Source organism: Lagopus leucura, unplaced genomic scaffold (assembly GCF_019238085.1).
Source record: "Lagopus leucura isolate 7727_CA_CO unplaced genomic scaffold, USGS_WTPT01 Super-Scaffold_100022, whole genome shotgun sequence".
Taxonomy (NCBI): domain Eukaryota; kingdom Metazoa; phylum Chordata; class Aves; order Galliformes; family Phasianidae; genus Lagopus; species Lagopus leucura.
In genome coordinates, this window is record NW_024962275.1 from 2092210 (window position 1) to 2106380 (window position 14171).

At 39.7% G+C, this 14171-nt stretch overlaps 1 protein-coding gene across 4 annotated transcripts in view; it reads right to left on the minus strand.

Moving 5' to 3' along the window:
* The window catches only part of CNTRL (centriolin), a 28784-nt gene extending 17717 nt beyond the window's left edge, over window positions 1-11067 (minus strand). For 2 of the 4 annotated variants that reach the window (XM_042878941.1, XM_042878940.1), the window contains exons 1-12: window positions 10830-11064; window positions 10279-10412; window positions 9642-9772; window positions 8417-8558; window positions 7481-7667; window positions 7191-7384; window positions 5428-5547; window positions 4404-4629; window positions 3866-3975; window positions 3449-3643; window positions 1202-1355; window positions 206-426 (exon numbers count right to left, since the gene is read on the minus strand). In XM_042878941.1, coding sequence (XP_042734875.1) covers window positions 206-426; window positions 1202-1355; window positions 3449-3643; window positions 3866-3975; window positions 4404-4629; window positions 5428-5547; window positions 7191-7384; window positions 7481-7667; window positions 8417-8558; window positions 9642-9772; window positions 10279-10412; window positions 10830-11049 — 2034 coding nt within the window. In that variant the 5' untranslated portion in view covers window positions 11050-11064. Of the gene's footprint in view, window positions 1-205; window positions 427-1201; window positions 1356-2376; window positions 2534-3448; window positions 3644-3865; window positions 3976-4403; window positions 4630-5427; window positions 5548-7190; window positions 7385-7480; window positions 7668-8416; window positions 8559-9641; window positions 9773-10278; window positions 10413-10829 lie in introns of those variants that run through there. The other 2 variants (XM_042878942.1, XM_042878943.1) reach the window with 2 other exon arrangements.
* Between the last annotated feature and the right edge of the window lie 3104 nt (window positions 11068-14171).

The window sequence follows — 14171 nt, forward strand, 5'->3', positions numbered from 1 at the left end:
AGCCTCTTAAGGAACTGGATGATACATTTTGAAAGCCCGATGCCTCTCCTACTGCACATGAACACATCTGATAGATGTTACCATGTCAGAAAGTAAGTTTGTCCAGAGAGCTGTGTTTTGCCATTCCCAAATTTGACTGCTCGCTTAATTTTAAGTTAATCCTTAGGTATCTCAACGTGGGAAGAAACACAGCATTAAATCTTACCTTTCTCATATTTTCGGCATCCATCATAACCATTTTCAAGCTATTTCTTTCATCCTCTAGATCTGCCAATTTCTGAAGCAAAGATTCTTTATCCTTCTGCAACTCCTTACATTCATCATTGGCCTGTTTTGCTTGATGCTTAACACCTTCCAGGTATTCCTGTAATCCAATTATAATGCTTTCTAAATCCCTTTTCAGTGCTTCGTTTGTTGCTATTTGACCTGCAGAAATGCAAAGTGAATTGAAGGTATTGAAGAAACCATGTTTACTTACAAAACATACAGAACTGCCACTACTAATCTTCAACTAAGTAGGTGAACACACAATGAAAACAAGCAACTTGAACTCAAGCAGAAAGTGCTTGTGCTGTGTTTTAAAGGCCAGGATTTTCAACATTACTATCTGTGACCACTGGAAAAGTTGAGCAGAACCTGCAGTTCTTTAAATACCTCCCTCCATACACACATACTTCCTTCTACGATGGCACTTGCTACTTTTCTGCCTAAATCACTTTTAAAAATCACATGCTTTTCTGGGGCATCAACTCTCACACAGACTAGGTGCATAGTAAATAAATACATAATGACATTAATGAAGTACCTCACTTAAATCAGTTCAAAATACAGAGGAAGAAAGTGACTCACAGAAAAGACACTTCTGTGAAGGCTACAATGATCCAAGTGAATCTCAGCTAGCTCAAGAACTAGATAAGAAGCTGCTTTAATGTTTCTGAAATTAGCATATTTTGACATTATCTCAAGTCTAAATGAAAAAGCAGCTCCCTAAGGGTATTGAAATATCAGTACTTCACTTGTTCAATTAAAAGCAGAATAATTCTTCCTGATGTAACAACTGAATTGCAGATGACAAGAATGTGTTGAGAAAACAACCACTCAGCTCACACTTGATCAAGGGCCTTGGTACCTCAACATTTTTATCAGCTCAATTACATTATTCTAGATACAAAAACACTTTAAGACATGAACAAAAAATTACCATCAGTGAGCTGCTGCTCCAAGTCCTTGATTTCCTCAGTTTCCTTAGCAATCCTAGAAAGCATTTCATCCAGGCGAATCTCGAGCTGTTTATACTGTTTGTTCATCACCTCAATCTGCTGTTCTTTACTTGCTTTTTGAGCTCTCATGTGAGCCTGTAAATGACAGTTGGAAAGGCCAAGCAGAACTATGTCAGCACAGATTTGAAAAAGTCAGCTCACATTTTAGCTCAGTTCTGCAGTATCTCACTGATACTCATAGAGGTGACCAGTGCAACCCATCTTGTGGTGCTTGGTTCTGATTGTTTTCCTCTTTGCTACTTCAAAAAGAATCCCAGATAGGCAAGCAGCAGCATTAGGCAGTCCTGCCCCCTTGCTAAGGCATGTTGTATAAGGTGTGAGCTTATAAATCAGTATTTGTAACTATTACTTTTCTTCCTGCTGTACTATTTCCTCTTTCAGTCAAGAACAAACATGATTTCCCCCAGAAGCCTTATCCTATCATCGTGCATTGCCTTCCCAGCACAACGTGTCAGGTCACCACCCAAAGGAAAATACCATGAACATGCAGCAAGTCAATCTAACTTAACAGCCAAGTTCTACTTCAAGCTGAACCACTTCTGTATTTCTGAGAAATGCCCCTGTTCCACAGCGATTCCATAGCTCACACTGATTTCATCAGGACTGCACATGTATTTTGTATGAACTTAACCCATCATTTCAGCTGTGTACAAAACCTTGTTATCAATGCAATATGGTGCTACATGCTTCCCATCAGACAAAATTACAAGCAGTTTAAATACCATAGAATTCAGGAAAGTACATCATTTATACTGTCATAAAAAAGCAGCACTTTTCTTCTTTCTTCTTGAAAAAGAAATCAAGCTAACAGAAGCCTGCATTCTCAAAATGTTTGCTTGTAAAGTTCCTCCTATAACAAAGTAATTGTTTAAGGGAAAAAAAAGTAGATCTCTCTATTTTAATGCACTGAAAGCTACTTTTAACCCTTCCATCAGCACAATTCAACTTGCCACCTGTTAATAACAATCTACCCTTCAGCTCTCAGAAATGAAATTTCAACAAGCAGAAAGCAAGCCGAGGTGCTACTGCTGCTGAGTCACTTTGCCGCAGCTGCTGGATGTCACAGGAGCCCTGTTTAAAAACAACAAACACTTACACCTTTGCCTTTGTCTCTTCTTCCTTCGGGATCACGTGCAGGGCCGCCCCACCCCCGCTCTAAAGTCAGTCCGATCGCCCCGCCGCCTCCAGCACGATACCCGGCATCGCCTCCCGCTCCTCGGCCGCCCCAACAGCAGGAGGTAGCGGGGGGCCGAGGGGAACCGGGAGGGAGCGGGGAGCCGGGAGCGGCCCTCCTGCACCAGCGCGGCGATTGGCCGGGCCGGGCTTCCTGCGCCGTGATTCGGAGCGCGGCGGCGGCGGCGAGAGGGGCCGGGCCGGGCCTGGGCTCCGTGCCGAGCGCGCCCAGCCCTGCCGGCCTTAACGCATTTTTTGAAAGTGGCTGCGCGGCTCGGCTCGAAACGGGAACGGAGCTGAAAGTCGTTTTGACTTTGTGTGCGTCAGGGTGTCAAGCCGGCCTGAAAAAACTCTCTGTTTTAAAAAGTGTTTTGTTTTAAAAAAACGAAAAACACAGTATTTATAAAGAAAAAAAAACATTTCGATTTCGTAGTTGTGTAAACATTTGCCGTTGCTGAACACAGTAAGTAGCTCAGATATCGTTAGTTTTGCTTCTGTGCAGCACAAAAGAAGGTGGCTGTCAAGCTATGGCAATGCCTGGTGCCAGCTTTGCTCCCTAACTGCAACAAGTGGCGTCCAAGACACCGAGCAGCCTTCCAGGAACAGCAGGAGGACGCGGGCAGCACAGGAAGGTTATTAGTCCCTACCAAAGTGCTATTAGAGATCTTTTCAGAATTAGAAAAGATTTTACTGAAAGCAGAAAATTTCTGCTTCCAAGGCTCACAGCACGTCTGTACAAAACATAAAGACCCAGTTCTTAAAGCGTGAGCAGCTTCCATGTGTGACGTGCACTGAAAATGGTTGCTCACATGTTGTACAATTACTTGGTTTTAGGTTTGAGGAGTTGTATGTGTTCTGAGTAACAGCTGAAGCAAGTTCTCCTAACTGCCACAGACATTGCTAAGTAGCTAAATAATGTATAATCCACTTAACTACATTTCTCTGTCTGTGAATATAGATAGCAAATGGAAACTGAAGATTTTGGTTTTACTCACATGTCTTGGATCTTCAGAATTTACAGAAGCAAGAGAACTCTTCAAGTCTTCAAGCTCTTTCTGCTTCTTCCCTATTTCTCTTTTCTGATTCTCCATTTGTTTCTCCAGTGCTAAGGCTTCCTCTCGTAGCTGATGCAGTATTTGTATCTTCTTACTCAGCTGCTGCTCCAAATCCTCCCTGTTGGCCTGTGAGACCTGGGGATGGCAGCAGGAGGTTGGCTGAAACAGTTATACTGGAAACAAGAAGCTGATCAAGAAGCTATTAAACCAGCTTAGCCCAACAGGTTGTCTGAATATGATCCAATTATTTGGTTCTTCATTGCACATATGTACAATGGCCCCTTAAAAAAGGATGGGGAGAGAAAAACTCTTTCAGACGCTTTCCCCTCCTATCCACATAGAAACTCCTTTGCGTACTTTTTTCTGAGCCAGAGCACCCTCCAGTTGCTGCAGTTCCCCTGTTACTTCCAAAACTTGTTGCTCTGCTTTTCCTATTGCATTTTGCAGCTCTTCTAATCTCCTTTGTGCTGCAGAAAAAAAAAAGCCACACGTATGTTTTAATGTGCCATACAACACTGACTCATTTTTCACTAATCAGCAAAATCAGAATGCGTTTTCTTTAAGCAGTGATAATCAAAGCTAATCCCCATTACTCACAGAGTAGATCCAGTTTTTAATGTGAATGACACCAATTGACAGATCAGAGGGAAGACTCCCCTGGCATTCTTTTATATCAACTGTAATTATTACAAGATTTTTTGCTATTATTTTAAGATAATTCAGTATGAAACACTTTTGACCCCACGATATCATCAATTACGGGGTTGAGAAGCAACAGCAGTTAGAGCCTTTGACACACTGTTGCCATTCTCTTGTCAAATACATGTCAGCAGTTCCAACAGTAGAATAAATACTGCTATATTTACTTTTTTAATATTAAAAAAAAAAAAATTACCTGAATGAATCTTTTTTTCTTTACTCTCCAATTGCTCATCTAGAGTTTGAAACTGAGGTTCCAGCTGTGATTTCATACACAGATCATTTTCGTCTGATTGCATTTTTCCAGTTCCCATTTGCTGAGCTTTACTAGCAATGTAGCCTTCTGTTATAAACATGTTTCTTTTGTACCTGGCCTTACCAATGTATGGGCTTTCACCAGGTACGCTGTCAAGCTCAACATCCTGCAGTGTTAAAGCAATACAGCTGTTATGTCAGTTACACATCTGCCTCAGAAACAGGGTTGCTGTCAGCTCACAAAATGCATTTAAACACAGTGCCATTACAAATGAACAGACTATTAGCAGATACATTTGTATTTGGGATCTGCTCAGTTTGCTGCCAGTGGTCAATAATGCAAGAGGGTATTTAACTTTTGGAGAACTTTTTCTTAGTATTTTAGATGTAGAAGTAACACAGACCATACTCAGTCCATTACACTGTTACACTTAAATATTTAAACTTCACTAATCGTGAATGATGAATTTTTTTAGCTATGTTTCAGTGGTCTTTGTTTCTTGTGCAGACTCACCAATCATTTTAATTTTGCAAGTATCACAGAGGTTAGCTCCATTAATTAGGTGGGGAAAAGGGGGGAAAAAGGGAGAAATTCTAAGATGTTGTTTAACTGAAGATCATTCTGGCTTGTACGGTTTTTCAGACTGAGAGGGCCTCCAAAATTAAGCCAGAAATGAAAGCGATCATTTACTGAATCATTAATAAGAATGAAATGATTGTTCACTGACTCTGTTCAGCTAAAATGTACATGTACTAATTTTCAGCAAGTTAAAGGTCACTCAAGATTCACTTTAGATCAAATCATGTAACCCATGATTTTAGAATGAGATTTTTGTATTTTAGAACTCCTTGTAGACCTCTGTCTATTAGAACAAAAGAAAAACTATGGAAGTTTGGTATTTTCCAAGCAACTGAAAAGAAAGAGAAAAAGAAATAAAAAAGATCCATAATTTTAAAATTATTACCTCTGATGGAAAATAGTTTAGTGGCTCAAATTTTGCATCAATCTTATAAAATGCCAGTTCCTGCTCCAACTCATATTGCTTCTGGCAAGCTCGTGTCAGCTCCATTGTTTTCTGCTTTAGCTAATGAATCAGTAAGCAAAGGAAGATGCATTCACTGAATTCTCATTGTTATCACACACCATTCAATTCAGAACACTGATTTCAAAACAAAGTTCACATTAGAAGAAAGATGGTGTATTTTGGGTCGAGGATATCACAAAGTGCCACTTCATTACAAGGTGCAACATGACAGCTAAGAGCAGACAAATTCCACAGTACAACACAAATGATCACATGAAAGGTCTCTTAAGTTTACAAGCATGAGAGGTTTGAAAGAAAATGTCTCTAACTCCAAGGAGTAATTTGGGTACAGACCTTTAGCAAAATCTATACTGAATATATTTGCTGTTATTAATGAGAAATGAGATCTTACTTCTAACAGTCTTAAACTGTATAAAAAAAAAGAAGTATTATCTCCATTGTCATGTGTATAAAGCCTAAGCATTTCATTTTAGTTTAACTTTGGGCTAGTTAGGAATTTTTATTTTTTTCTTTTAAAGAGGTCTATCATGTGATTCCCTTTTAAATCAACTTTCTGTGCTGAATACCTGAGGGAGAACATGCAGTAATACTCCAATAGACAGTGGAAAGCAAAACTACTGGAGAAAAAGAAATAGGTAAGACTGGAATAAAGGAGAGAAGGCTTACAGAAAGATTTTAAAGAAACAGGTCATGCAAAAATAAAACAACCAAAGAACGACACAGTAAATACAGTCTCACCAGACCTCTATGCAACATTTCTACTTTACTAAACATGCAAAGAAAGCCTCGAAATCAAAACAAGCATGCAACCCAGGAGCACAGTGGGCTACCTTCAGTGAGGAATAAAGGCTCTGCGGAAAGGGACTGTGACAAACCAGTGCACAGCTACAAGGAGAGAGAAGCAAGCAGAGTTTGTCATCCAGAGGATAAGAGGGGGCTACATTGCAAAATATCTGCTGCCAAATCTCACTATACTGAAAACTGCCTTGTAGGAATAGGCCACTGGTTAGTAAGTATGTTCAACACAAGAAAGAGCTACATAAATATTAGCAGAAGAGAATCTGAAGGATAAAACGAGAGGACAAGGCTAACAAGAAAGATTAAAAGCCAAACACTGCACTCCCAGAAAGTCATTCGCAACTGAGTGTTCTCCAGTCAACAGGAGTTTTTCCAGGGCCACGGTACAAATCTTGCATTTTATAGCTACCAATGAAAGACAACTGTCAGATGCAAGTTTTAGGATGATGTAAAGAAAATACAAGAAAACGAATACACTTGGCCTGGAAAAAGAAGCATTACTAGAGTAGAACTTGTATGCATAGCTTGTTACTATAAAAATAGTGAACCTTTTCCCCCCTCAATACAGCAGCATTTAAAGTTCTGAACAAAGGAGATTCAGTACACAGATAATTTAGAGCAGCTTAATCTTTTATCAAGTAAAAAAGCCTATTACTACAGACAGAAAGTTTCTATAAACTATAAATTGTGAGACTGGTACTGACTGCTGGTTCAGTATACTTACTTTTTCCACAGAAGGAATATTGAAAACACTCTTTAGTGCCTTAACTTACGTCTTCCAAAATACTCGTCTTAATTCTTAGCATAATCCTACAGCCATTTGAGTTCTCCCACTGGCATCTGTTTCTGACAACAAAACTGTTCCAAATAAATGATTATCTTACCAGTTCATTTTTGGTATCCACATCCCTTTGCAGATCTTCACAGCTTTGCTTCTGCTGCAAGGTTTTTTCTTTTAATGATTTGTTGACCTCATCTTGATGGTGAAGCTGCTCAAGTACTTTAGACTGGTTAAGTTTAAGGTTCTCCATCTCTTGTATTGCGTTCTCTAACTCCCTCTCTAATTTTTCTATCTCTTCTGAAAAACAAAGTAAAAGAACCCATTCAAATAGAACTCTTTTCCAGCTAAATTCATTTGGTGTCACTTACCGTAGTTCTAATTCAACATTATTACCTAAATCAAACCTCTGTAGAGCTTCCTGTCTGTCACGATTTGTCACTGGCTGCCCATCCAAGTTCTCCAGTGCTCGCAAGTGGAATATGACATACAAGCGGTAGTGAGGCAGGCTGGCAACTGGATTACCAGCAAGGAACAGAGAAGTCAGATCTTGTAGAGGCTTCAGTTTAGCTACTTCATGAAGCTAAATGAAAGGCAAATGGTACAGTGATTAGACATCTCCAACAACAACTAACCCACACATCACTGAATTTGATTGTATAAGATATTACAAGGTAGAGCCATAGCAAGACTAAAATAACTGCCTAAAAAATCAACCTGTTTCTTCCATTAAAAAAAAAAAAAGGCAAAAAGAGCAAATTTCATCAAGATTGACTTTGGGAAATCCAAGATCACAGAGCCTGTGGATACACCCAACTTCCATTCCTTCCATTCCTCCAGACTGGTTCATGAGAAAGGAGATTTTATTAACTGAAGAAAGTACTCAAAGCTGGTTTATCTTTCTTCTTAAATACGATGGCTATTTCAGAAACTGTACTACTGACTTAATTTCATAGACATTCTGTTTATATAGAACATGGAAATTAACCTGGACCACAGAAGTAAATTTAGTCATGCCCTAAATACAAAAACAAGTATATTATCTGCATGTCTCCCAAAACTTGAAATCCACTTATCATAAGGGACACCACCACATGAAAAAGGCATCACATCTGCAAACTTTTCCCACTTCTTCAGGAAGCTGTAAGATTTTGAAAAACAAAGCATGTTTACACTTGAAATAACTGGAACAACAGGAGAGTTTATCCTTAAGAACCAGCTTTGGTAGGCTCACAACAACTGTACTAAGAGACACTGAGTGATTCAGAGTAGGTCAAACAACATAAATTTACCAGTTCATCAAAAGACTGTTCCTTAAGTGTGATCACTTACTGATGATACTTTATTCTGTTTCAAGTTAAGGATGCGCAGGGATCTCAGTTTCTTCCCTACCCACACAGGAATGTGCTCAATCTTGTTCCCTGCAAGGTTCATCTTTTGTAGGTTACGTAAATGTTCCATGCCCTCAATCTTACTGAAAATAAGAACACAAAACTCATTGTGAAGCATATAAAAATTCACAGTGTAATTGAGGCATTATGGTTAAGATATGGAAAATCTATTTCAACTAATTACCATTCAAGAAACAGCAAACAACAGCACTGTAACAAACATTGTAATGAACAATGGATTCACAGTTCAAACGAAATTAGAATACCTTGCTTTCACATATTATGGTAAGGCTATGAACAAATAAACCCAACAATTTTACAGCAATGTTCTATTACAGTGACCAAAGTCTCATTTTTACACCTCTCCACTAAAAACTTATTCACATAAGTGATTATGCCATTTTAATATACCCATTTTGCTCTTCTTATCCTCCAAATGTAGTTGCACATTTACGTGACACAGCTGAACCAAAATAAACATTTTTTCCATATAAAAGCAAGAATCAACTTAAACTGATGCTGTAAAGAACTACTTTTTAAGTATATTCATTAAAATACTGAACTGCTTAGTGAGGAAAATGCTGGGTTGAAGTTTTCCTGGGCACTAATCTAAAGAGATGAGTATCATAAAGTGGGGTAGAAAATGCTCGTTGCCTTACTCTTCTTGAAGTAAAAACCAGTTGTCTACAATGAAAGTCTGAAAACATGCAGCAATAGCTAAAAACTACTCTGACCTTTTCAATTCCTGTTAAATGAGGAAGTTGTATGAATGTAAATGTGTAGAAATGCTTGTTTATTTCCTACTGTTAACTTCTCAACCAACACTGCAACTTCCCTACAAAGTTGATCCCATGTAAAGATCAAACTTAGTAACTAAAGATAGTAAAGGAAACAAAATTTTACTATTGCTTCAACCATTTCTCTTCAACTTCCGATAACAGAAAATACAGCACTTCTCAAAACTCCTTCTTCAGATACGTTTTGAAGATATTAAAAGCCACAAGCTTCTATGAAATAAGAGTTCACTGAAGCTTTATAGTCTTGATATGTAACTGATGGGAAATGCTATTTAGCTGTCCATACTTCTCAGCTCCCACTCAAACAATAACAGTGTCAGCTCTGTCATATCTGGAGTTTTCAAAGCTTTAAACAGCATCTCTGCTTACCTGATCTTGTTGTAAGACAAATTGAGTTCACGCAACTTCAACAGCTTATCCAGCTTTTCAATCTTCTCTATTTGATTGTTACTTAGATTCAGTCTCTCTAGTTTAGAGCATCTTTCCAAATTTTCTATGTACTGAAGAACAGAAGATTTACCCCTTAGAACTGCAGCTTTAGCTTTTTCTTTAAAGGAGGCAGATTTATATTTTTAACAAACACATTCATTAAAAAAGTGCATTATTCTAACATTAATCAGTTTCATTGTCGAATTCAAAAAGTCTTAAATTCAGTGTTCTGTAATACTGGAGAAAGAAAACTAGATTTTAAGTTTGCACTGAATCAGTTTCACTTACATTAAAGGGAATTTGCTATTTAAAAAAACAAAAACAATACCACCACAATTCAAACCCTAAAAAATTAATGCTCTAAACTTCATTGTAATTGATTCATGGTACCTTCTTTTGCACAGAAGTCTCCACTGACATTCTATCATTTTTATTTTGACAGAAGCTGGTTATAGAAGGAGGCCAACAGAGCATAACTATTTATATCCACTTACAAACACATCTTTATTTGAATATGCTATATACACACACGTATATACACACTTTGTTTTATTACCAGTTACGTTCAGTAACTTACCTTGAATTTCTTGTCCCCATCCTGTGGTGAAGAAAGATTCAGTGAGCTTATATATGCCAAATTTTCCTGTTTTGACAGATTTTTTATAAGGGATTCTGTAATGTACCGAACACCTGGACTGACACCATTTTCATCTGAAATTAAACAGAGAAACTACCTTCAGCGGTAAAAGAACTGGTGACTGTTATATTCATCTTGTACCTCACACTGAATACAGGAAAAGCACTGAAAATTATTCTCCCGCACATGAGAAGAAACAGCACACCAGAAGCTTTTACAGGAAATGACATGTTAGAGTAAGCGGGTGTATTCTTCCGAAAATGACACAGTACATATTACATCTTCAGTGTTCTTCTCCCCCTGGAGCAGACTTCAAGGAGTGAAAATCTTGTTTTCCTATACAGATCCACTATTATTTTTGTTTACACATTTGAGCATCAAAACAGTAAAGCAAATTCTCATGTTTCTTTCCAACAAATCATTTGTCTTTAAACCATTATCACAAAGTTCACAGAACATGGGCTTTTTGTGGTTTTAGTGCACACTTTTACCTTCATAAAACTTAGATTCAAAAGCAGCTTCTACATTTGCTGTAGTATCAAGCTGTTGATTCTGCCGTGCCCTACTTTTGCGAGCAGGTGGAGAAGCCTGTTGGCTTAGGGGAGATGATGATCTGGTGCCTGAACCAACAGAAGACATTGTAGTAGGTGTCCAAAAAGCTGACATCTGTGATTTTCCACATAATTCTTTTTTTAAGTAGCTTTTCTTCATTGCCAAAAATACAGAATATCATCTGATCAGTATCTGTAAGGAAAGAAATAAACATAATTACCTGCATCAGCTGAACTCTTAGTGTTTGCTTGCCAACAGAAGTATGTTGTTTAAGAATTTTAGGTGCTTGTTGACAGTTTGAGACAACGCAGGGGTGATATTTGAAAAGTTGTCTTTTTAGCATAAGAAATATTTCTAGCAATAACAGGCTGCCAAAAAACACATTCAAACTAGTTCTCCAGTGGGTGACAGCTTCCATTCTTCAGGGGCTAACACATATCTAGAGGAATGCTATAGCTGTTTACTTCTGCTATCCCAAAGCACAACCTTCATCTGGGTAACTGTATTGCAATTTATGGCTTACAGCGCCTGGAGACACTCAGCTCAGAGTAACATAACTGCTAGAGAACAGGAGACAATTAGGATCCCAACTGCTTTTACTAAGGCTAGAAATCACCAAACTGCAGCTAAAAAAGCAGCTACAAGTAAAAGAGAAAAAAATAAAATTAAAAAGAAGTCTAGCACTGACCCAGTGTTTCCTTTCCTACCAACAAGCTGTCCTGTGGCTGTGTGGGAGTTCCAGAGAACTGTCAGTAGAAGCTTCCACCAAAGAAGAATGTGGTTTCCCCAGGGACAAGCACAGAAAGAGCCACGCTCTGCTCTGAGTCCTTCCTCATAGCGACCATCTCCCAGGGACGGAGTTTCACCAGGACAAGCAGAAAGCACACTCTCAAACATCCTTTCAGAAGCATATGCTATTGTGGGAACTTCGACACAATGTATAAACACTCATACTACAGAAAGCTGATAAGATTTTCTGTCATTTAGATGGATTTTTTCACTGAACCTTTATAAATAAGAAAAGAACGGAAGTAAAAGCCACTCTGGTCAGTCTTACTGCGTGGGGACACTGCTCATCTGGGACAGAGGAGATGGAAGATGGTAAAACCAAGTGAAAAGCACAAGTGAAAAGGGAAACGCCTTCGTGTTTTAAGGAAAAGCAGTCAGGTATTTTAATGAGATTTCTCGGAAAGTACTGCGCTCCAGTGATGCAAAGCCCACCAGAACTCCCTGTTAAAGGACGACAGTCATGCACGGGTACAACCGGGCCGTGGCCGCGACCCCGGGGCGCACCTCGTAGGCAGCCCGAGGGCCCCACAGCCCACAGCCCGCCCACACCTGACGGGAGAGCGACCGCGGTGCTGCCCCCAGCCCCAGGCAGAGCTCCGTGCCCCAGGTTTGCGGCAGGACCGCTCCCTCAGCCCACGGTGAGGCGGCGGCGCTCGCTGAGGGGATGGCGGTTCCCGCCGAGAGCGGCCGCTCTCAGGCCTCGTGCTGATTACCTGGGTTGACATGGCAACGCCGCTTTGCCGCTTTGCCGCTTCGCCGCTTCCCGCTCGGCGTCGGAGGACGAGGTGGCCTCCTAGCGACCCCCGTGCGAAGACCCCGGCTCTCAGCGGCCCACCTCTACCGCCTCCCTTCCTCCTTCGAACAGCCGGCGCCTTCGCCGACCGCCAGGCCTGAGGCGACGCGGCTCCTTTAAGAGCCCGGCGTGAGGAGCCCAGCAGCCGCCATTTTGTTTGGTTGTTGGCCGGCGATGGGTGAACGGGATCGGGGGCGGGGCTTCGTGAGGCCACGCCCCTCAGTGCTTTCCCGCCGGCCTGTCCGCCTCAGCGCGCGCTGAGGGAATGTGGGCGCCTACACGCTGCTCACCTTTAGGTGTTTTGTTTTCATTAAAGCCTGGCTTACTGCATACAGAACGAAGTATTTGCTATTAGTAGTGGTTTTGTTTTATATGTGCGATATGCGTGTATCACGTTTTAGCCTCTAAAATTGCTTTAGGTGGACTTCGGTGTGGAGCCTCGTGAGTAGAATGTACAATACTCTGGTCACGATGAATGGGAAACAGCTAAAAACACATAGTTTTCACGCAAGTGCTTAAGTAAAGGTCTCCTAACAGTCCTGGCCTGTGTGTGAGCTGAGGGTGTGTGTCCAGCTGTGAAACAGAACTGTGAAACAAACCTGAAGAGAAGTACGGGAAAATCTACCATGGAGTTTGTAACTACCACAGGTTTAAAAATGCTATTTTAAAATGTTTTTGGAACTTAAAGTCTTACAGCATTATTTATTATTATTATTATTTTTTTTATTTTCCACTCTCACAAGCATTCTCCTAGTTCATTAATTAGCAACAGATACTGAAGCCATTGATTTAATGAAATCACCACCTTAACATTTCATAAGCTTATATTCCATACCGTGATGTTCTCCTTATCGTTGATAACTTTGGGTAGCTGTGAAGCCCACGTTGGCTGCCTCCTGCTTTGTTTTCATATTGACCAGAAATAGCTTTGAGCCAATCTTTCCCGTAAGAGCTCACCCAGTGTTTGTTTAAGCTTGGGCTGAGTTGCACAACTTCAACTTAATGTTTCAGGTTAATTTTTTTTTTCCTTAGGTCTTATGCTTACATATGAAGTGTGGAAAGTCTTTACACCAAAGGTTTGAATTTTGGTGGGTTTTTTTTTTGTTTTCCCTTTTTTTTTTTGCAGATACATTTTATGGCTGTAGGTGTTGTAGATATACCACCCCCTAATGTTTTCACATTGCAATGTATGTACTCAGAAAGTTGTCAGTCAGGAATACCAGTAGCTAAAAGGAATGCCAGCTACAGGAATACCAGTAGCTAAGAGACATTTGCAAGTGAAAAGTTATTTCAAAACAAACAATAAAAAAAAAAAAAGGAAAGCTTCTGATTGAGAAATATCAGGGTAGTGTGGTCAATATAATTCAAATGATTTTTCTTCAGAAGAAAGTTTAAAATCGTATTGGTTGTGATTAAATAAAGATTGCTTTTCTGAAGAGCAAACAGAATCAGACTGCTTTTTGCTACCTCTGGAAAGGAATTTCTAGGCACTTATCTAGTGGGAGAATGTTAGGGTTGATACAGAATTGCTCTGTATATATTAAATATTTTAAATCCTAAATTAAAAACAAATAAAAATCCTGACGTTAGCTGGTCAGAATTCTGTGAGAGTTAATGAATTTGGAAGGGCAATGACATTTCAGTAAAAGCAAGACCTGCAGTTAATTATTAATGGCGAGTGGCATGTATCACCACTGTC